The sequence below is a fragment of the Hyaena hyaena genome, unplaced genomic scaffold (assembly GCF_003009895.1).
Source record: "Hyaena hyaena isolate Hyena2069 unplaced genomic scaffold, ASM300989v1 scaffold_0, whole genome shotgun sequence".
Classification (NCBI taxonomy): Eukaryota; Metazoa; Chordata; class Mammalia; order Carnivora; family Hyaenidae; genus Hyaena; species Hyaena hyaena.
Genome location: NW_024080632.1, coordinates 6,332,859 through 6,355,822, shown reverse-complemented (window position 1 = coordinate 6,355,822; position 22,964 = coordinate 6,332,859). Strand labels below are relative to the sequence as shown.

The window sequence follows — 22,964 nt, the reverse complement described above, 5'->3', positions numbered from 1 at the left end:
TTCGAGCCCCGCGTCGGGCTCTGTGCTGACTGCCAGCTCAGAGCCTGGAGCTTGTTTCAGAGTCTGTAACTCCCTCTCTCTCTGACCCTCCCCTGCTCACGCTGTCTCTCTCTCCTAGAAATAAATAAAACATTAAAAAAAAAATAAAAAAATNATGGGGCGCCTGGGTGGCTTAGTCGGTTAAGCGTCCGACTTTCGCTTGGGTCATGATCTCGCGGTTCGTGGGTTCGAGCCCCGCGTCGGGCTCTGTGCTGACTGCCAGCTCAGAGCCTGGAGCTTGTTTCAGAGTCTGTAACTCCCTCTCTCTCTGACCCTCCCCTGCTCACGCTGTCTCTCTCTCCTAGAAATAAATAAAACATTAAAAAAAAAATAAAAAAATAAAAAAAAATAAATAAATAAACATTAAAGATATTATTTAAAAATTTTCTTAAAAAGATATATACTTTTAACTCCCTTACTACCACCACAGGAAACAGGTTCTTGTATTTTTCATTATCACTCCTATTTTACAGATGGGAAGACTAAGGTACAAAGAGGGTAAGTAACTTCTCCAAATGGGGTTTGGAGCTTCTCCAAATGGGCTCTAGTCTCTGAGCTGTTAGCATGGAGCCTGACATGAGGCTCTAACTCACAAATCGTGAGATCATGACCTGAGCCAAAGTTGGATGCCTAACCGACTAAGCCACCCAGGTGCCCCTAGTGATTCTTCAACTCTGTATTAAGCCCAGACGGTGTGCCAGGCACTGCGGTAGACATAATGTGTCTTACAGTCTAATGAGGGAGACCAGCATCTACACTTGTATGGGTAATTATTTAATTGCACTTAACTGCTCCTAAAAGCTATAGTGTGCTAAAACTTTGAGAAAGAGGTGGACTTGTGATGTTTGGGGAGGGCAGGGGAGTTCTCTGTGAGGTGGCGAGACATGAAGGATGAGGAAGAGTTTGACTAGTTTCACAGGTGGGGAAGTGCATCTAGGCTAAGGAGCAGCACGTGCAAAGGCCAAGAGGTGGAAACAGTCACACAATTGGTAAAGAAGTTGAAAGAAGCCAGGGTGACTTTCTTAGCTCACAGGGGACACTGTCTGGGACAAGGTGAAGAAGCAGCCGATAGGGATGCAAATCGTAAAACCACCTTATGAATGAATGTGTGAAGTTTTTTGCACAGTGTCTTCAGATTCAGCACCAAGAGCTTTTATGAAGCAACTACTTTATTCTAAGTACCATGCCAGGCAATCAGCATTTAGGGATTAATCATAAAACAAAGGTCAGTATTATCAGTGGTTGGCAATAAAAAGCATGTATTTCACCCCTCCAGGGGCAGTGGGCAAGCTCTACTTTGGGGCTGGGGGCTGGGTTCTGGAGGACATCTGCCACATGTCTCATTTGGGGACCAGCAACTTCCATCTCTATTGACAGATGCTAAAGGGCACAAAGACATGCAACCTCTGCTTACGGCACATCTGCTAAAACTTCATTAGCTGAAGCCTGTCACATGGCCGAGACCTCACTGGGGAGGGGAAATCTGACCTGCTCTGGTGGGAAGTTTGAGGAAGTCCCCCAATTAGTCTCCCGGGGCAGCAGTGACAAAGTATCACAGACTGGGCGGTTTAAAACAATAGAAATCGGGGGCGCCTGAATGGCTTAGTCAGTTAGTTAAGCGTCCGACTTCGGCTCAGGTCATGATCTCGCGGTTTGTGGGTTCAAGCCCTGTGTCAGGCTCTGTGCTGACGGCTCAGAGCCTGGAGCCTGCTTCGGATTCTATGTCTCCCTTTCTCTCTACTCCTGCCCCACTTGTGAGCTCTCTCTCTCTCTCTCTCTCTCAAAAATAAACATTAAAAAAAATTTTTTTTAACTAAAAGAACAGAAATCAGTCCCACAGTTTGGAAGGTTGGAGGTGCAAATTTAGGGTGTCAGCAGGGTTAATTTCTGGAGGCACTTGGGAAGAATCTGACCCCTGCCCCCCTCCTAACTTCTGGGGGCTGCTAGCGATCCTTGGCATTCCTTGGCTTGTAGATGGGTCACTCCGATCTCTGCCTCTGTGTCTCTTCTGTGTCTCTGTCCAGATTTCCCTCTTCTTATAAAGACCCCAGTCTTTGGATTGGTGTCCAAATCTAGTATAACATCATTTTGACTTGATTGCCTCTGTAATGTAACCTATTTTCGGAGAAGGAAACATTCACAGATGCTGGATGGACATGAGTTTGGAGGGAACACTCTTCCAACTAGTACAGTCGCATAAGAAAGGGCGTGGCTGTATAATTTTAATAAAGGATGAAAGTGAAGAATTGAGAAGACACTTTCCAGTCCACCCCAGGACTACAGCAAAAGCCCAGAGAAGGAGATGATGATGATACTTAGTCTGTGAACTAGAAGTATTTTAGCATGACCAGTGTGTACAAGGGGGGTGAGGACCATGAGAAGTACACCATGGCCGCACAGGAGGTTGATCCTGAGGATTTTGTGGGGCGCCAGAGGAAGTCAAGAGAGAGCAGGATTTTAGAGGCAGACGATAATCATATTTGCGTTCTCGAAGGCTTCTATATGAACACTGTTTTAGAGAGGACATGAGGGAAAACTAAAATATGTTAGTAAATGGATGGTTGCGGGAATCTGACCAACTGAGTGATTTTTAACCCATTAGAACCTCCAATCTGAATTTTTACGGAAAAGAAACTTGCCGACACAAAAATAAGTAACTTCCGGAGTACAGGCATAAATTATACTAAAATTGTGGGGAATAAAATCCCCACCAGTGTTACTCTGGAATCCTAATGCTTCTTCAGACTGAATTCCTTCATAACAAGGATAGGAAAGAGAAAATACCCTTATGCTCACCACACACAACCATTTTCAATTTGCTAGGTGCACACGTCTCTAGTTCCTATGGATGTATGTAAGTTTCTACATACATCTGATTTCCTTCATAGAATACTATTTCATAAATCTTTTACATTGCTGTCAAAACTTCAAATTTATTCTTTTCAGTGGCTGCATACTATTTTATTTTAAATGCACATTATGATCTCTCCCCTCAGATTTTGCACAAGCTATCCTGAAGTCTTGGAAAACTCCACTACTACCCTTCCCCTGACTACAGTCATCACTTTGGGTCAATTTCTGAGCTTCCACATTAATGACATTTGAGGGTTGCATAATTTCTTCATTTGTGTGTGTGTATGTGTGCACGCACATGAAGCGAGGGAACTGTTCTGGGCATTCTAGGATGTTTAGCAGCATCTCTGGCCTCTATTCACTAGAGGTCAGTAGCATTCAACCCCTTTCATGATGATAAAAATCATTTCCAGACGTTGTTGAATGTCCCCTGGTAGGTAACAAACGTCCGCAGTTGAGAGCTACTGCTTTAGATCTCCTGCCTGGCCCCCAAGCCTCACCCCAAATATGAATCGGGTACCTCTGCGCTATACGCTCCACTTCCCCCATCACAGATAGGACTTCTTTCACTGCAGCCTAAGTTCTTCTCCCCCATTAGATTTTAAGCTTCTTGAGGATAGGAGCTAAGTCATAGCTGGGCTATGAGCCCAGTAGAAAGTGAGAATGTAAGAACTCCTTGTTTGAGGAAAGATTCCCATGGGTAAATCTCTAGGAGCAGAATGATGGATCATTTTTCTCTTTTAAGATGGGAAGACAGCACACATGTGTGGGATGACTTGTCCAAGGTAACATGCAAAGGAGCTGGGACCCAAACCCAGGCAGTTTGTGATTCAAACGCCACACACACAGCATTTCCTGTGATAGCTTTTCTTTGGGTTGCTGAGTCTCCTCTACAGCCCTCCCATTCATTTAACTCACACACATCATTCAATGCACCATCCTCAGGCCACCTCCCCTATTTCTCAGACCAAACCCCTGGGCTTCTCGTCCTCTGTGGAAGTACTTGTTCCAAATTGTTTCCCCATCCTAAGCTTTACGGACCTAACCTTCTCTTGCACAAAGCAGGTGCTCAGCCCAAATATGGTGAAGGTGCTTCTGTTCTATATGGTCCACTCCGCTCATCACAGATGGGGCTTCTTGCACTCAGGGAATACTGAATTAATGAAAACATAGAATGCTTGCTTTTTGTGCAAACTCTACGATTGTGTCTTTTGCTCACTTTTCCTTTGTGTGTTGGGTTACCGTTTCTTAACCTAAATTTTTTGCAGCTGGGGAGATTTTTGCAAAATTGGCAAGTCAGAATTTTAAATTCCGGCGCAGCAAGGCCTCTGGTGCCCACAAGGGGACGCGAGAGGACACAGCAATTTTCGGAGCTCGGTGGTGCTTGATTTCACCAATGAGAGCCGCGCTCAATGCTGCCTCATCTTTGGGCTTTTCATCAACGTGGAGGCTGGTCCCTTAGCGACGGTAATTCAAAGGAGCGCCAAGAAGAATTTCTCCCTCTCCGTTTTCAAATACTTCTTTCATCCGATTTCCTTTCCCTGCCACTTCACAGACCCACCCATGATCCACAATAATCTTCCTTGAATGAAACAAGAAAAAAAGGAAAAAGAAAAAAGAACAAGACCTACCAGATCATTTGGAAAAAAAAAAAAAAAAGATTTTGAGTAGGTGTATGTTTCCTCTTTGAGACTGCGATTAGTGAGATGGAAATAATCAATCTCCCCCACAGTTTCAGTGTGTGTGTCTATTTAGCAGATATGTGCATGTGTTTTTTTCCCTTGGTGTTTTGAAAAACCTTAAAAATTAACATGGATGCTTTGTTTAAAGCTATTTCAAGCTTTATTACGGCTTTTCAAGGACCACTTATCTTCACGCCACACTCACATTTTTGTGAGCCCAGGAAGGATTACGGGCTCATTTTAGACAGTCAGCTGGTACAGAAAAGCCAGCAGAAGGGAGAGATATTGCAAAATCCCAGAGGGGCCCCAGCTTGAGCCGAGGCCAGTGAACATCACGTCAGCAGCTGGGGCAGCAGGGAGATGGTCTTCATCAACAAGCTTGCTCTCTCTTAGGGAGATGCTTCCCAAGGGAAACTGAGGTCTGACATACCAAAACTATTCTTCCTGCTTTCTCATGCTGCTTCTTTGCTTCCAAATTAGAGTTGCCCCGTCAACACTTTCTCTTCTCTTCCCATCTTGATACCTTTTTTTTTTTTTTACATTTATTTATTTTTGAGAGACAGAGTAAGACAGTGCGTGAGCAGGGGAGGGGCAGAGAGAGAAGGAGACACAGAATCCGAAATAGGCTCCAGGCTCTGAGGAAGCATTCAGTACAGAGCCTGATATGGGGCTTGAACCCACGAACCGTGAGATCGTGACCTGAGCCAAAGTCAAACGCTCAACCAACTGAGCCACTCAGTCGCCCCCCTTGATACCTCATTTTTTAATGGAAGAGTGGAAAGAACAATTCCAAAGGAAAGGAATTATAAACCATAAACCTTTTCTTTCTATGTACCTATGAATGGATGTTTCCTGCGTGCATGGGTACGTGTGTGTGTGTGTGTGCGCGTGTGTGTGTGTTGTCTTGACTAAATTTGGATTCTCTGCACCCTGGCTTTCAGCATAGAGTTCTTTTGACTGGGGACTTTCTTTGTCTTTCTGACCATTCTAGAAATTCCCAGTAAATGGTCTTTTTCCGGAGGGGGTTCTATAAATATTAATTCATCAGCTGCCTCATCATGGTACGGTGGCAGCCATGCAGTCCTATGACTAATTAATTACTGTTGCTAAAATATTAAATAACTATTCATTATGCAGTCTAAAGACTTTCAGCCCTGGTTATGTGCTGTTTCATTAATTGGGGTGAAGGACAATAGTTTCTGGGCATCTTGACTCCTGATCTTGAAATATAAACACTAAGAGCAGGAAAATGATTCTCTGAGCTACACCGGTGGTTATTTAGATTCTAAAACCTGAGCACTTAAAAAATTGTGATGGTTGGCATCAGGTTGGGAAGCTGTGAGCAAAAGGAAAGAAGTGGCTTCTTTACAGCCAAATTAGGAAGCTGGGATTGTAGAATGAGACAGACCTGGGTTCACATCTGAGCCTTGATGGTCACTGGTTGTGAGACATTGAGCAAAATATCCAGTTGAGCTTTGGTGTCCCAACTGGAAGAGAGGAAAATAAGACTCCCTCTCTCACGGGGTTATTGTGAAATGGTTGTTTTATTCCATTGGCCTGTTTGATTGTTTTCATGGCACTGATCTGCTCTGAATGACTGGATTTAGGTTTTCTTTGTTTATTTATCTGTCTCCCCCACTAGATTGTTTTCCTCGAGAGAAGACTTTCCTGCCTTAGGAATCAATAAATATTTGTTGAAGGAATAGGAGGAGAATAGCATCTTTCTGTGGAATATTTCTGACATATGTTATTAGAGCTGTCCAGCTCTCTGAGAACAGGGAGTCCATTTTTCTTGTATTATTTCAGGTATTCAGATATAGCTCCATTCTATATACCTCCCAGGATTTGACATCTACTAGAGGCTCAACAAATGCTTGTGGAATAAGTATCATAAAAATGAAATTTAAATCATTACAAGGGGTATAGGATTGTTGTTAACAGTACCATGAATAAGAATTATTTATTTAAGAGGGAGGCAGTGCAGGAGGGAGCCCTGCTACAGGTTCAAATCTCGATTCTGCAAATTCTTAGGCAGGTGCAAGTCACTTAATTCTGAGCCTCAGTTCTTGTACGATGTTGTTCATGAATCATCTGAAGGTTGTTATGGTGGATAATGAATAGATGCATTCTGACTCCTAGGTGTTCAATAGCTTTTTTTTAAAAAAATTGTTTTTGCTTTTCTCAAAATAATACATGGTCTAGGAAGAAAACTAGGAAAACATTCCAAAGCACAAACCACAAATCCCCCAGTCAGCTGTAAGTGCATTGCTGAGATTTACCCGAATGTTACCAGGCATGATACCCTTCAGTCTTTTATTCTGTATCTATAGTCATACATGCCATGTCATTTTAAAAATGAAATTGTAGGGGCACCTGGGTGGCTTAGTCGGTTGGGCATCCGACTTCAGCTCAGGTCATGATCTCACGGTTTGTGGGTTTGACACCTGCGTTGGACTCTGTGCTGACAGCTAGCTCAGAGCCTGGAGGCGGTCTTCGGATTCTGTGTCTCCTTCTCTCTCTGCCCCTCCCCTGCTCATGCTGTCTCTCTCTCTCTCTCTCTCTCTCAAAAATAAATAAAACATTAAAAAAAATAAAAATGCAATTGTAGGGGCGCCTTGGTGGCTCAGTTGGTTAAGTGGCTGACTTTGGCTCAGGTCATGATCTCATGGTTCATGAGTTCGAGCCCCACATCGAGCTCTGTGCTGACAGCTCAGAGCCTGAAGCCTGTTTCAGATTCTGTGTCTCCTTCTCTCTCTCTCTGCCCCTCCCCATCTCGCACTCCGTCTCTCTCTCTCTCTCTCAGAAACAAGTTTTAAAAAACGTTAAAATATAAAAATGCAATGGTACATAGACATAGTTAAATTCCAAAATTTCCTTACTATTTTAGCCTGTTTTTTTCCATTTAGCAATATATTATGAACATTCACTTGTATTAATATTCACAAACATTATTCTGAATAATATTTCATCTTATGGATATACCATTATTATGGTTAACCATTTCCATACTATTGGATGTTTAGCTCGTTATAATTTTTCCCCTTATAAACAATAGGACCTGTCCATCCCTATATGTGCATCCTTGACTATGGGTCTCATTATTTCCTTGGAATGACTTCCTCATGGCTGAATTGCTGGATCAAAGGGAATGCACCTTAATGTCCTTGCGATTCATTTGCTTATTTATTCATTATGAAAACTATTTTTTTTGGAAGCTGGTTTTCAGAGCAGTTTTAAGTTCACAGCAAAGTTGAGAGGAAGGGACGGAGATTATCCACATACTCCCTGCCTCCACACATGCATAGCTTCCCTTGTCTTCACCTTCCCCCACCAGATGGTACATTTGCTGCACGTGAGGAACCCATCCTGACACATCATCACTCCCCAAGTCCATGATTTCCATTACGGCTCACTGTTGGTGCTGTACATTCTGCGCCCTTGGACAGATGAACGATGACATGTATCCATCATTTCGGTATCCAAGTATTTTCACTGCCCTGAACCTCTTGCACACTCTGCCTATTCATCCCACTTTCCACACCCCAAACCTCTGGCAACCAGTCATCTTTTTACTGTCGCCACAGTTCTGCCTTTTCCAGAATGTCCTATGGTTGGAATCACATAGTACGTCACCTTTTCAGATTGGCTTCTTTGACTTAGTAACATGCGTTGAAGTCTCCTCCATGTCTTTTCATGGCTTGATAGTCATTTCTTTTTAGCTCTGAATGATACTGCATTGCCTGGATGGACCACAGTTTATCCACTCACCTACTGAAGGGCATCCTGGTCACTTCCAAGTTCGGGAAATTATGAATAAAGCTACTATAAACATCCATGTGTATGGTTTTTTTGTGGGCATAATTTTCAAGTTCTGTGATACCAATGAGTGCTTTTTTTAAAATTATAAAAGCAATACAAAGATAATACTCACCTCAACCATTACACTCTGCATGGCAACTCAGGTTAACAATTCGGTATGTGTTCTTCTACCATTTTTCTCTACACACATAGTTCTCTCCTAAAATGGGCCGGCGTGCTTATTTTTAAGGTGCATGTCAATCAGTGTTAAATATTGATGGAATATAACAATAGTTTCAACTCCCACTAAGGAACACTTATGAAGTGCCAGACTCTGAGCACCAAGCATTGTGACTGGTGCTTTATTTACATTAGTTTTTAAGAAATGTTCATTTATTTTGAGAGAGAGAGAGCGCGCGCAAGCAGGGGAGGGGCAGAGAGGGAGACACAGGATCTAAAACAAGCTCCAAGCAGTCCGCACAGAGCCTGAGGCTGAGCTTGAACCCGCCCATCGGGAGATCAGGACCAGAGCCAATTGGTGGCTTAACCGACTGAGCCACCCAGGGGCCCGTATTTTCATCAGGCTCCGAGTGCTTCTTGTTTACCAGACATTTTAGTAAATACGAGTACCTACTGTGAGGCTCTACTAAGTGCTTATGAACAAGCATGCACTATGCCAGATTTCTGCATATATCTCATTTAAATGTGAAAGCAGGGAGTGAACCTCTATGTTCTGCCCAGGGTGGGGGCTCTGGTCACTGCCAGGGTGCACACCTGAGGAGGAGAAGGAGGGGAGGCGGCGGCTTCTCCCGGTGAACAACAGACCCAAGGCGCCCCCAAACGGCTAGGGGTAGAAGAGGCGGGGAAGGTCAGTCTGAGGGCAAGACGCAGCCAGAGGCGCAGTCCACATCCCGCAGACCCGTGAGCCCCGGGCCTCCTGGAGTGGGCGGGGCCAGGCGGGCGGGCGAAGCCTGTATTGTCCGCTCCGCAGGGCATGCCGGGAGCCCCGCCCCCAACATGGCGTCTCACTGACAGTTGGCTGCGGAGCGGCAGAGGCGGGTCCTGCTCCTCAGGGCGGCGGCGGGGGCGGCGGGGCTGGGGTCTCCGGGGCCGGGGGTGGGGGGATGGCGGATCGGACCGCCTAGGGCGGAGCTGCACAGGCGAGGCGGCGAGCGGGGCGCTGCAGGCGGGCGCGGCGGCTGCTGCTATGGACTGGTGATCTCGGCGGCTCCTCTCTCATCTCTCCCCGTCCGGGCGGCTGCTCCTCACCGCCAACCCCTCAGCCGGGGCCATGGGCTCCTCGGCGGCCGCGGCAGCTGCGGCGGCGGCGGCCGCGGACTCGGCGCAGTGGCTCTCGGTGAAGGAGGAGACCATCTTCCTGCACGACGGGCTGATCCGGGTCACCGACCTGGCCGAGCTGCCCAGCGAGATCCTCGGGGCCCCGGAGGCCGCTGACACCGACTTGGAGGTGAGCGAGCCTGCTCCCCGGCCTCTGCCTGCAGATTAGCCCACCCGCCCCGCATCCCCGGGATCGGGTCGTCACACCTCCGCCGCACCCCAACCCCGAGGTCCCCCGAAGGCTGCCCCGGCAGGTGTGTGGGCGCCGGGCGGACAGGTGGGGGCCCGCGGCCGCAGGTCCGCAGCCCGCCCGCCTCCCAGTCTCCTCGGGGCCTCGAGCCCGCCGGGGATTGCATTTGTGGTTTCATTCTGAACGTTCCGACACCCGGCATTTTATTAGACTATCACCCGGCACGGCCTTCATGCCCTAGAGGAGCCGCCGTCGCCTCCCCAGCTGTCTCCCCCCTCCCCCACGGACCCCCTGGACTCACTTCCAGGGCACACCCAGGTTGCCTAGCTTTGGGGACATTTTAATTTTAACGTTGTACACCTCGCCCTTTTTTCATTCCCAGTTCTGTGTTGATTTTTTTTTTTCCTCCCGGGGGAGGGCAGTGGCAGCTGTCGGTCCGTCATGGGCAATCCAGCAACTTCTCTGTGTCGTGCCTGGGTTTGACACGGGGCCTTTGTCAGGGAAGCGGGCGGTGTGGACAGCGAGGGTGATGCTACAGGGGCCCTACGTGCGCTCTCCGCAAAGGGTCACGGGCGCTTGAGGCCTCGAGGCCTTTTTTTTTTTTTTTTTTTTTTTTTTTTGTGAGCTCGAGGGTCGCCGAGAAACCGAGGCTTCCGAGCCGTGGCAGGTGCAAAAGGAAATCTCCGTAATTGTGATGCTGGGTTTGGGGGGCAGAAGGAAACCAAATATGCTCGGGTGATGAGAACTTTCCACCGACTTCACTTGGTTTCGTGTTTGCCCAGAGGTGGGAATACTGGCAATATCGTTTCATCGAGGCCAGCCGATGCTGACGCTGCCCGCCCCCCACCCCTCCACTTTGTGGGATGATATTTTGATGTGTAGGTAGCACGGGGCGGGGGGGGGGGTTGTCGGTTCATGAAATTCTTAGTGTCGCAGGGAGGACTTTATCGGGTAGGGCGCACAGGGCGCGGAGAGGATGGCCTGTCTTCTGGCTAAAAACGGAATGAGAGGAATCTTTTGTGTTTTGCGGTTTTGCACTTTGGCTTTCAGCACAAGGAACGTTTATAGAAATGGATTAAAACCCATTACTGTGTGTTTCTGGAAACGGTAGTGCTCAGATCGCGTTGGCCAAGACGTTTGGGCGTGCTTGAGATGCGAGTGCGGTCCCCTGTGTTTTGTGTCTGGATTTGAGCTTGAGCCTGCTGCATTCCCATTGTGAACTCTTAATTGACTTATTTTACAGTCTGGCCACCGAAAAGGGAAGATAACAAGTTGGTAGGGAATTCCTAACATGGAATTATAGTTTTATTATGTCTCATTTGGGCCCGTTCTAGAAAAAGGAAGCGTCTGAGTGTCTTCTGGGCTTGAAAACTCAAAGGGCATTATGCTATGATGGTGGAATCTTTTTATTTAATTGACTTTGTTGTATTTGAAATGTGGGAAGTGGATGCCCTTTGTTCCTTAGAGAATAAGTTCACAGATCCCACAGTTTTATAGGTATGTAATTTATTTATTTTTAGGATTAAAAAGGTAGGAGTAGTTAAAAATACCTGAGTTATTAAGTTGGCTTTCCTAAGATGTTTACCGCATAAATGTATTGAGTATTTGTCAGCTGTTTCCACAGAAGAATGATCTTAAAGAAAGAACCTCTCAGAAACCAGTATGTGTATGGGTGATAAGTAAGTACTTATGACGGTCAGTGGTGAAGAACTTTTTTCATTTCTTTCCATATGTTATACAGGCTATATAGTATCAGTAGAAATGGATAGCTAAGTACTGTTTTGTGGCTATGAGATTTGTGTTTGTGTGGGTATATTCATATTTAGTTATTTAATAATAATACTGAGCGTATCCTGTGTGTCAGACATCATCTTAAGTTCCCCAAAGGATCCTAGTAGCTAAATACTGTTACCCATTGTAACAACTGTAAATGTTACGCCCACTGTACAGATGAGGCAAATAAAATGCAGAGTAGGTATGTGACTTGCTCAAGATCCCACACACAGAGCCCAGACATTAACCCAGGTCTATTGGTCTCTAACTCATCTGCTTTATACCATAATATTCTCCTGTTTCCATGCACTATGATACTCATATTTGTAATTATTTAAAATTTCATAACTGGCTAAAGGTAGAGTAGTAAACAGATACCTTTATTTCCTTTCTAGTAATGTATTCTTTTTCATATTTGAGGAAGATCAGAGGTTCCTCACCTCTTTAAAAACTAACTTTTGCAGTGCTGTCACCTCTATGAAAGTACACTCTTCCAAGTGTCTCCTTCCAGTGGATATCTGGCTAATCAATGGCCATATTTTCACAGGGTTTTCTGGTAAGATATGATCCAAAACTGTCACCTGAATGAATCTGACAAATTTGGATTAAGCCAACAAACTTATGGGGAGCCTGGGTGGCTCACTGTGTTGAATGTCTGACTCTTGATTTTGGTGCAGGTCATGATCTCACAGTTTGTGAGGTCCAGTCCCTTGTTAGGCTCTGCGTGGACATCAAGGAGCCTGCTTGGGATTCTCTGTCTCCCCTCACTCCCCTCCCCCACCTTTATTCTCAAAAATAATTTTAAAAAGTAAACATTTAAGCTGACAAATTTATGATTGGCAAACTTAATGCATAAGTGTGCACTAACTGTAGTAGAGTCTCTGAATTTTGCAACAAGAAGGGACCTTGGAGATAAGCACTTCCCTCATTTTGGAGAGAAGTTATCTGAGATCAGAAGATGCTATGACTTGGTATTGAAGCTAGTTATGGCAGGACAGATGAGTAGATCTTGGGTTTCCTGCCTTCGAATTCCAGTGTTCTTTTCACTGTCTAAGTGCTGCTGAGAGTTAAATGTCAATTTCAAAAAAGAACCCATGCTATGTATGAAGTAGATCAACATTGACTTAGCATTTTAATTTAAGCAGGAGCACAGCATTTGAATTAAAATTTCTTCCTAGTTAATTCTAAACAGAAGTTTTTTTTTGGGGGGGGGGGCGTTGTTTTGTTTTGTTTTGTTTTTGCTAATCTCTACACCCAAGGGTGGGTTTGAACTCATGACCCTCAGATCAGGAGTCCCATGCTCTTCCAACTGACCCAGCCAGGGCCCCCCAGAATTTATTTTTGAAATCAATAAATAAGGTGTAGTCAACAAATTTCTTCAGCAAATATTCGTAGAATTCAGAAGTGAGTGGGGCCCACTGTCTTGGGTGTTGACACAGCAGAGGAGAAAATAAAATCTTTGTCTTTAAAAAACTTTTATTTTAGTGGGAGGATAGAGACAATAACAAATACGCAAATATATATTATGTATGTGTAATATGTCAAGTGACCAGTGCTGTGGAGACAAGTATAGCCCGGTAGGGGGAATGGGGAGGGATTGTGGGGACGGGCCTGTTTCGTGGAGGACGGGCAGACGGGAAAGCGCAGAATGGCATTTGAGCAGAGACCTGAAGGAGGTGAGAGAGTACCATATGGCTACTGGGGAAAGTACATCCTAGACAGAGGACAGCAGGGGCCCGGTCCCTCGGAGAGAAGCATCCTTAGCATCCTCAGTTTGGCGCTCTGAGCCCAGTGAGCCCAGGGGAAGAGGAGAATCATAGGAGATGGAGAGCCTGGGGTGCAGAGCCAGTAGGGCTGGTAGATAAGGACTTTGAATCCACTGCAGTGTATTAGAAATTCAGAGTGAGGATTTTTTCTGGGTGTTTAAAATAGCTACCTGTGTTTATTTTAATTCTGTGTTGTTGCCAGAAAGTGAAAGCATGTAGGAAATAAATTTTTTAAGTGTGAAATAAATATAAATTGAAGAAATTTTAAAAAGCATAAAAATGACAAATATTGCGTTTGCACTGCATTTCACAGAACATTAGTCTTTTTGGTTTTTTTAAGGGCATTTAGAAGAAAAAAAAAACAATAGCTTATTTGTGAAGTTCCAAAAGATTTCTGCTTCCCATCTCATTTTTCCTCACAGACTCCAGTGGGGACAGGCATCGCATATATGGATGTTGACAGAGAAGCTAATTGACTTTCCCAAATTGGCCAAGATATTTTGTACTCTACAGTTGAGACTCATTTGGAACTCAGGCATTTTGGTTAGCGTTTCTGAGTTTTCATTGTGTTTGTTTATGAGGACCCACCCCATCCCCACATACTCATGCCAGTTCAGAAGCCTTGAACATGAATGTTCGTGGCAGCTTTATTTGTGCTTGCCCCAAATTGGAAAAAACCGTCTAAACATCCATCAAAAGGTGAATGGATAAACAAGTGCGATTTGTACTGAGTGGAAGAAAATAGACGAACAGGAATACATATCGTAAGATTCCACTTATATGAAATTCTAGAAAATGCAAACTCATTTATAGTGACAGGAAGCAGGTCAGTGGTCGCAGGGGGATGAAGGTGGGTTGGAAGGGACGGGAAAAGGAGTTTCAAAAGAGCCGAGGAAACTTTTGGGTGATGGATATGCTCCCTGCATATGTCAAAACTCATCAAAGTGCACATTTTAATTATATGCAGTTTACTGTATGCCTGTTCCATCTCACTAAAGCAAACCAACCAACCCCGCACAAGCCTAGTGCGCTCTACTGATACTATTTAGGAAATGAACCAAGGCTCAGAAGGATTTGGTTTTTGTTGTTTTACTATGTAAGGGAAGGAGTTGATCATCTGGAATAAGTTAAGGCTTTTTTTTTTTTAATGTTTATTTACTTTTGAGAGAGAGAGCGAGCGAGCATGGGAGAGGGGCAGAGAGAGAGGGAGACACAGAATCGGAAGCAGGTTCCAGGCTCTGAGCTGTCTGCACAGAGCCCGACCTGGGGCTCGAACCCATGAACCACGAGATCATGACCTGAGCCAAAGTCAGATGCTCAGCTGACTGAGCCACCTAGATGCCCCTGGAATAAGTTAAGGCTTTGAATACTTAGGATATACTCAGATGAAACCTTTGAGATGATAATTTAGATTTATAAATGTTGATGTCTTCTCCTAGGAGGATACCACCAGCCTGTTTATCTTTTGGTCAGAATCCTTTGGAAGGGGCTTATGTACTTTTATAGAGTTCCAAATTCTCAATTGGGAAGAGTTAATGAATAAATGAATAAAACTACCTTTGCTCACCAGTAGAATTAATTACCATGTTATTAATGAGCACTGAAAGAAGAGGGGTGCCCAGTGGGTAAGTGTCCAACTTCAGCTCAGGTCATGATCTCCCGGTTTGAGTTTAAGCCCCGCACAGAGCCTGCTTCTGATCCTCTGTCCATGTCTCTCTTTGCCCCTCCCTGCCCCCAAATAAATAAACTTAAGAGAAAAAGAAATGAGAACTGGAAGAAGAGCTGGTGAGCTTGGGCAGATGGCTCAACCAGCCCTTAGGTTTGGCTGGCTAGCTCTCTATAAAGTTAGAACGAGGTACCTGAGGACTGTGGGAGGCAGTATTTATTACCTAGAGGTCAAAGTCAGGTTTGAAGAATCAGGCTGGGACTGAAATTCTAGCTCTGCCCCTTACCGGCTGTGTGACTTTGGGCAAGTTCCACACCTTTAGTAATCCCTGGTTTCTTCTTCCACTGCAATTTCTTTGTCATCATTGTCCCCACCTCTACTTACCACCCTGACCGCAGTGTCAGCATGTTGTGTGCCAGGCTCTGTGCTAAGCACTTCACACCCATGATCTCATTCAGTTCTCACAAAAACCGTATAAGGTTGTTACTATTGTTATCCTGCCTTTACAAATGAGGAGACAGACAGTGGCACAGAAGTGAAGTAACTTGACCGAAGTCATACAGTGGGGAGGAAAGCTGAGAGTGAAATAGATCTGTCTGACTCTTCCCCAGGGTCTAGGCCCTAAAATCATGTTCGACTGCCTCGTCATCTGTTAAAGGAGAACAATAATAGGGTTAATGTAAGGACCAGATAAGGAGGGATGGGCTTATTTATATACTTAGAGTGTATGAACCGTCTTTGTAAGGTGCTACGTTGCTGGAAAGTTATTGCATATTCAGCCAGCTGCGCATTGTATATGAAAGCAAAACTGTGTCATCAACAGGATTTTTTTTTTTCTTGTAGTGGATAGTGGAGGTAGTAGGGTATTTATGTGTGTGTGTGAGATCCCTCTGGAATTTTCTTCCTTCCCATTTGTTTGCAGTATGGCTAGGCAGATGAGATAACGGTTCAGTTTTCCTCCAATTGTATGTCTAAGATCTTGCTAAATAAATCAGTTTTGATTATTATCTGTCTTCTTGGCTTCCATATTGACTGTCACAAAATACTGCCTATTGGCCAGGACTACTGGATGGATTGTCATGCACCTGTTCTTTCCCAACTAATAAGTTACCTGTGGTGATAATTATGAAAGGCTTGTCAAGTCCTGAAAGGGCCCCGTGCTTTCTCCTCCCTCCCCCTTTTTCTGTCCTGTTTTACAACGGTGCTTGTGGGATGAACACAAGGAGTGAGGTCTGCTTTGTAAGATGTTTAGTCAATAGTTGTAGACAAATGTAAATAACAGCAGGTGATCAACTATGGGACAAATGCATAGTCACTTCAAAAGGATAAGAGACTGCAGATGTTATATAACTACTACTTTGATGTTGCATTTCTTTAACACAGTTTATATATCCATTAAACAATCTTTTAAATTTAAATTTAAAATTTAAAGTTTTTTTTCAATTAAAAAATTTTAAAACAGGGTGCCTGGGTGGCTCAGTGAGTTAAGTATCTGACTCTTTTTTTTTTTTTTAATGTTTATTTATTTTTGAGAGACAGAGTGTGAGTCGGGGAGGGGCAGAGAAAGATGGAGACACAGAATCCAAAGAGGCTCCAGGCACCGAGCTGTCAGCACAGAGCCCAATGCTGGGCTTGAACCCACAAACTGCAAGATCATGACCTGAGCTGAAGTCAGAAGCGTAACCGACTAAACCACCCAGGCGCCCCAAGCATCTGACTCTTGATTTCAGCTCAGGTCATGATCTCATGGTCGTAAGATTGAGCTCCGAGTTGGGCCCTGCACTGAGTGTGGAGCCTGCTTGGGATTCTCTCTCTTCTCTCTCTCTCTCTCTCTCTGCCCTCTCCCAAAATAAATAAATTCAACATTAAAAAAATTTTTTTTAAATGAATACGTCCTTATAAAAAGTAGAAAAACAGGAGTCCCTGGGTGACTCAGTCAGTTAAGTCTTCAACTCTTTTTTTAAAAAATATTTTTATGCTTATTTTTGAGAGAGAGACAGAGACAGAGACAGAACATGAGCGGGAGAGGGGCAGAGAGAGATGGAGACACAGAATCTGAATCAGGCTCCAGGCTCTGAGCTGTCAGCACACAGCCCAACGTGAGGCTGGAACCCACTAGCTGTGAGATTCTGACCTGAGCTAAAGTCAGACACTTAATTGACTGAGCCACCCAGGCGCCCCAAGCAAACTCTTAATCTCAGCTCAGGTCTTGGTCTTAGGATCATGAGTTCAGGCCCCAAGTTGGGCTTCATGCTGGGTGTGGAGCCTACTTAAAAAAAAAAAAAAAAAAAGTGGAAAAACTGATGAAACTGAAGCTCCTTTCGTCTACTGTCCCCAATCCTGGTCTTTATCACTTCCTCACCACCGTTAAATCAATGATCAAGTTTTTAATGTATACTTTAAGATCATATTTTAAATGTTTATCTTTGAGAGAGAGAGAGAGACAGAGGATGAGTAGGGGAGGGGCAGAGAGAGAGGGAGACACAGAATCTGAAGCAGGCTCCAGGCTCTGAGCTGTCAGCACAGAACCAGATGAAGGGCTCGAATTCAGGAACTATGAGATCATGACCTGATGAAGTTGGATGTTTAACTGACTGAGCCACCCAGGGACCCCTAAGATAGTTTAAAAAAAATTTTTTTTTACTTTTAAGTAATCTCTGCACCCAAGGTGGGGCTTGAACCCAGAACCCTGAGGTCAAGAGTCACATATATTACCTACTGAGCCAGTCAGGTGCCCCAAGATCATTTTGAATGTGTATTTTTATGTGTATATATGTACTTTTCATTATTTTTTTTCTGTCTTACAGAATAGATGTGTTTGGACATAACACTTCATAACTTAAAAAAATTTTTTTTAAATGTTTGTTTATTTTTGAGAGAGAGGCACACAGTATGAGTGGGGGAGGGGCAGAGAGAGGGAGATGCAGAATACAAAGCAGGCTCCAGGCTCTGAGCTGTCAGCACAGAGTCCAGTGTGGGGCTAGAACCCATGAGATGTGAGATCATGACCTGAGTCAAAGTCGGACACCTAACTGACTGAGCCACCCAGGTGCCCCCACAACTTTTTTTTTTAGTGTTTATTTATTTTTGAGAGAAACAGAGAGAGAGCACAAGTGGGGGAGGGTCAGAGAACAGGAGACAGAATCTGAAGCAGGCTCCAGGCTCTGAGCTAGCTGTCAGCACAGAGCCCGACGCGGGGCTCAAACCCATGAACCGCGAGATCAGGACCTGAGGTGAAGTCAGTCACTTACCCGACTAAGCCACCCAGGTACCCCCTTGTTTTGTAGCTTTTTTAACTCAATGATATGTTTTAATCTCCCTATATCTCCATATATAGATCTACCACTTTTTTTTTTATGTGTTTTTCTTTTTTTAAGTGCTGCTTGGGACTCCTGAAATACTGGTATATTTAGCCATTCCCCGATTGATGGGTATCTTAGCTTCCTGTTGCTATACTAAGAAATCACAAACTTAGTGGCTTAAAACAACACAAATTTATTCCTACGTTCACTCTTAATGTTTCTGGAAACTGGAAGTCCCGAATGAGTGTCACTGGGTTAGAGTCAGCTGTTGGTAAGTCTGGTTCCTTCTGCAGGTTCTAGGGGAGAATCTGTTCCCTGCCTTGTTCACAGCGTCTAGTGGCTCCTTCCTCCATCTTCTGAGTGTGTGGCTCTGGTCTCTGATCTGTCATCACACGTCTTCTTTAACAGGCTCCTGCAGCATCCTTTTTGTAAGGACCCTTGTGACACCCCTCCCCCCCATAATCCAGGGTTAGTTACCTCCCCTTCTCAAGACCCTTACTTTAATCACATCTACAGAATCCCTTTTGCCATCCGACATCACATTTAAAGCTTCTGGGAATTAGGACTTAAATATCTTGGTGGGGGGCATTATTCAGGTTACCACATGGATATTGTGGTTGTTTTCAGTTTTTCACTATTAAAATTGGTCCTTCAGTACATACATTGCATATTTGTTGTGCACATGTTGGAAAGTTTCCCTAGAGTAGTTCCTGAGAAGTAGAATTGCTGGGTCATAGGTGACCGTTTTAAGTCTTAATCGATGTTGCCAAATTGCTTTCCAAAGTGACTGTCTTCGTGTATACTCCCGAGTGACAGTGTTTGTTAGGACCTCTTTTCCTTACACCCTCATAAAGGTTATTTTAGAACTCATGGATTTGCTTAATTTTATTATTTGCTTAAGCCAAGGGCTCTTGCTCCGTAAGAGGAAGCTGGTAGATGTAACCGGGCACCTGACACTGCGTGCTGAACCGTGGTTCTGTTAGCGCCGCCTCGCTGTTTGTTATCACCTCACTTCAGGGACCTCTCTTGTGGCTTGATCTTCCTTGCCTTCTGACAGCCGCTCATTCGGTCAGTAATCCGGTTAATCAGACCATGCCCATATTTAGGCAGCACAGAGCAACTTCTTATTTTGACGATCTGGGGACACTGCCAGAGGCCAGCATTGCCAGGGAGCTGCCCGCTCTGGGAAGAGACACGCTGGCCCCGGAAGTGTGTTCCGAGTGCATGGTACTTGTTAGGCAGACTGTTTCGACTCAGATTGTCTTAACATTTTTCTCTTACATGCCAATATAAAGGGGTTCCTCTATTCCTTTTTTTTTTTTTTTTTAGCTGTATGAAAAGGGGCCCCTGGGTGGGTCATTTGGTTAAGTGGCCGACTTCAGCTTAGGTCATGATCTCATGGCTTGTGGGTTCGAGCCCCGCGTCTGGCTCTGTGCTGACAGCTCAGAGCCTGGAGCCTGCTTCGGATTCTGTGTCTCCCTCTCTCTCTCTGCCCTCCCCTGCTTGCTCTGTCTGTCTGTCTCTCTCAAAAATAAATAAACATTAAAAATTTTAAAAATAAATAAACTATGAAAAATAATTGATATTAAGTTGATTGTATTTTTATGTTATGCAAAACTTCTTTTTGCTTATAAGGAAGTAAAAAGTGGGTGTTGTAGAACACAGAGAAAACACCCATACGTGTAAGAGAGAAAAGAAATATCCTTTGTACCATCCAGTCATATTAATTAATGTTTTACCTTTTCCTTCAGTTCACATTTTTATATATAAACAAAATTGAAATTATATGCTATATACAGTTTTGTATCTTTTAATCACTTATTGGGAACAATTTTGTCAGACTTAAAAACATAAATTTTTTTCCGTGTATTATTATTTTATTTTATTTTTAAAAATTTTTTAAATTTTTTAATGAGTCCCAAGCAGGCTCCAGGCTGTGGGCACAGAGCCTGATGTGGGGCCCAGACCGTGAACCGTGAGATCATGACCTGAGCCATGCTTAACCAACTGAGCCACCCAGGCGCCCCTCCGTGCATTTATTTTTTACTGAATTTGTTAATGTTCCTGCACTGGCAGACTACGGCTGAGAATTTAGAGAAAGAAATGGTACACGGACAACCTTACCACCCATCAGACAGTATATTAAAACTTGATTCATGTACATTTTTATAATTTCAAAATAAAAAGATAATTTTTGTAGGGGCACCTGGGTGGCTCAGTTGGTTAAGTTCCAACTTCCGCTCAGGTCATGATCTCATGGTTCATGAGTTCAAGCCTAGCATCGCAGAACCTGCCTGAGATTGGGATTCTCATTCTCTTCCTCTCTCTCTCAAAATAAATAAACAAACTTAAAAAAAAATCAATAAAAACTTTATTTACTTATTTATGATTATTATTTTTTAAAGTTATCTCTACACCCACCGTGGGGCTTGAACTCATGATCCTGAGATCAAGAGTTGAATGCTCTACCTACTGAGCTAGCCAGGTGCTGCCTAAAAACATAATTTCTAATGGTTATATAGTAATTTATAAACATAATTTTAATGGCTACATAGTAATTTATTGATGTACTATAATTGTCTTGTTGTACCTTACTGCTTTCTCCTCACATCTCCTATTTTTTTTTTTACATCTGCTATTTTTTTAAAGTTTATTTATTTAAGTAATCTCTACACCTATTGTGGGGCTTGAACTCATAACCCTGAGATCAAGAGTCACATGTTCTTTCAACTGAGCCAGCCAGACTCACCATATCTGTTATTTAAAAAAATTTTTTTTAATGTTTGTTTATTTTTGAGAGAGAGAGAGAGAGGGAGGGAGCAAGCATGAGTGGGGAGGGGCAGAGAGAAGGAGACACAGAATTGGAAGCAGGCCCCAGGCTCAAAGCTGCTAGCACAGAGCTCAGTGCGGGGTTGAACCCACAAACTGCGAGATCATGACCTGAGCTGAAGTCTGACACTTAACTGACTGAGCCACCCAGATGCTCCAGCCACATCTGTTATTTTAAAGATAATTCCAGGGGCACCAGGCTGGCTTAGTTGGTTAAGTGTCTGACTCTTGATTTCGGCTCAGGTCATGATCTCACGGTTCGAGAGATAAAGCCCCACCTTGGATAATTCCAGCTTGTAGGAGGCCAAAATTTTTTTTAGTGTTTACTGTTTTTTGTTTGATAGAGTTTGGTAAATTATACATTTGTAGTGATTAATAAAGTGTGTTTCTGCGATCCATTACTATGGACAGTTTATAATTTAAGGGGATTTTTATAGTGCTGTATGATTCCTCTCCTGATAATGTTGAATATTTCTGTGGAGCTTAGAGTTTATAAAGTGCTATTAAGAATAATTGTAGAATAATTAATGTTCCATGATGGGACACTTGGGGTGGACACACTTGAATCCCTTGTGTTTCTCCTGAAACCTGCAGTTGACTAAATTACTAGGTCATAGCACAGTTTGTAGCAATTTTAGATTAACAATAAGGAGATGCGTAATTTGCAAACCATTTTACACAAATTGTCGGTTTAGTAATGCTGATAACTACAGATGCATCATGCAAGGAGTGGTTTTATACAAACAAAATATTAACATTCAGCATGTATTTGTAATGGATCTTTTCTGTGTTTACTGTATTGGCTTTGTGCTTTGTAGTTTGCTCTACTGATTTCAAAAGAGCAAAGACTAATATAATAGATGTAACTATTTACATGACAGAGTAGAAAATCTGGATCTCCTTTCTCTAGTCATGAGTTGCTTTTCTTACTGTTCAAATAAAATAATTAAGAATGTTAAAGGAAAAGCTGTGTCAACATATTTTCATCAAAACAGTGGTAGATAATAGAATTACCAAGAAATAAAGTATTGCTTGATTCTGAATCCTTTGTGATTATCTAGTCGTGGTGTAGCTCAACTACTGGTTTATTTAATCTAGAAAGGAGCAAATGATGAAAAGTAAAAATATGTTTGTGGGAACTTTGGAGGAAGCATTTTTTGGATGAGCTTATAAGAAAAAAAAAGTTTTCCTTTCCCTCAGGGGTTTTGAACCTGAAGCTAGAATCTGGACACCATCTATAAGAGTTCAGGGGATCTGTTAACTAGGATGGGAGAAATTATATCTTTATTTACTCGTAAGGTGCAATTCAGCATTCCCTTCAAATATGAACGGAGTCAGCAAAGCCCAGTGGTACGGGTAGAAGCTGTGACTTGGTATAACGAGCGCAAATCATAGCTACTTTCATGTCATATTATAGATGTTGAACATATCTTGAAATATTGTTTATGGTCACCATCACTTAGAAATTATAGTAAATTAGGGTGCCTGGGTGGCTCATTTGGTTAAACATTGGACTCTTGATTTCAGCTCAGGTCATGATCTCATGGTTCATGAGTTTGAGCCCCATGTCGGGCTCTGCACTGGGCCTGGAGCCTGCTTCAGATTCTCTGTCTGTCCCTCTGCCTCTCTCCTGCTCACCCCCTGCACATTCGTTCTCTCTGTCCCAAAATAAATAAATATTTTTAAAAATTATGGTAAATATTAAATCTGATATTCAGTATACAAAGA

The 22,964-nt window shown here is 43.6% G+C and overlaps 1 protein-coding gene across 3 annotated transcripts in view; it reads left to right on the top strand.

Annotated features, from left to right (window-relative positions):
• The first annotated feature begins 9,537 nt into the window (after window positions 1-9,537).
• Window positions 9,538-22,964, top strand: part of HECTD4 (HECT domain E3 ubiquitin protein ligase 4) — a 190,406-nt gene continuing 176,979 nt past the window's right edge. For all 3 annotated transcript variants that reach the window (XM_039229794.1, XM_039229724.1, XM_039229639.1), the window contains exon 1: window positions 9,538-9,840. In XM_039229794.1, the coding sequence (XP_039085725.1) occupies window positions 9,664-9,840 (177 nt within the window). In that variant the 5' untranslated portion in view covers window positions 9,538-9,663. The remainder of the gene's footprint in view (window positions 9,841-22,964) is intronic.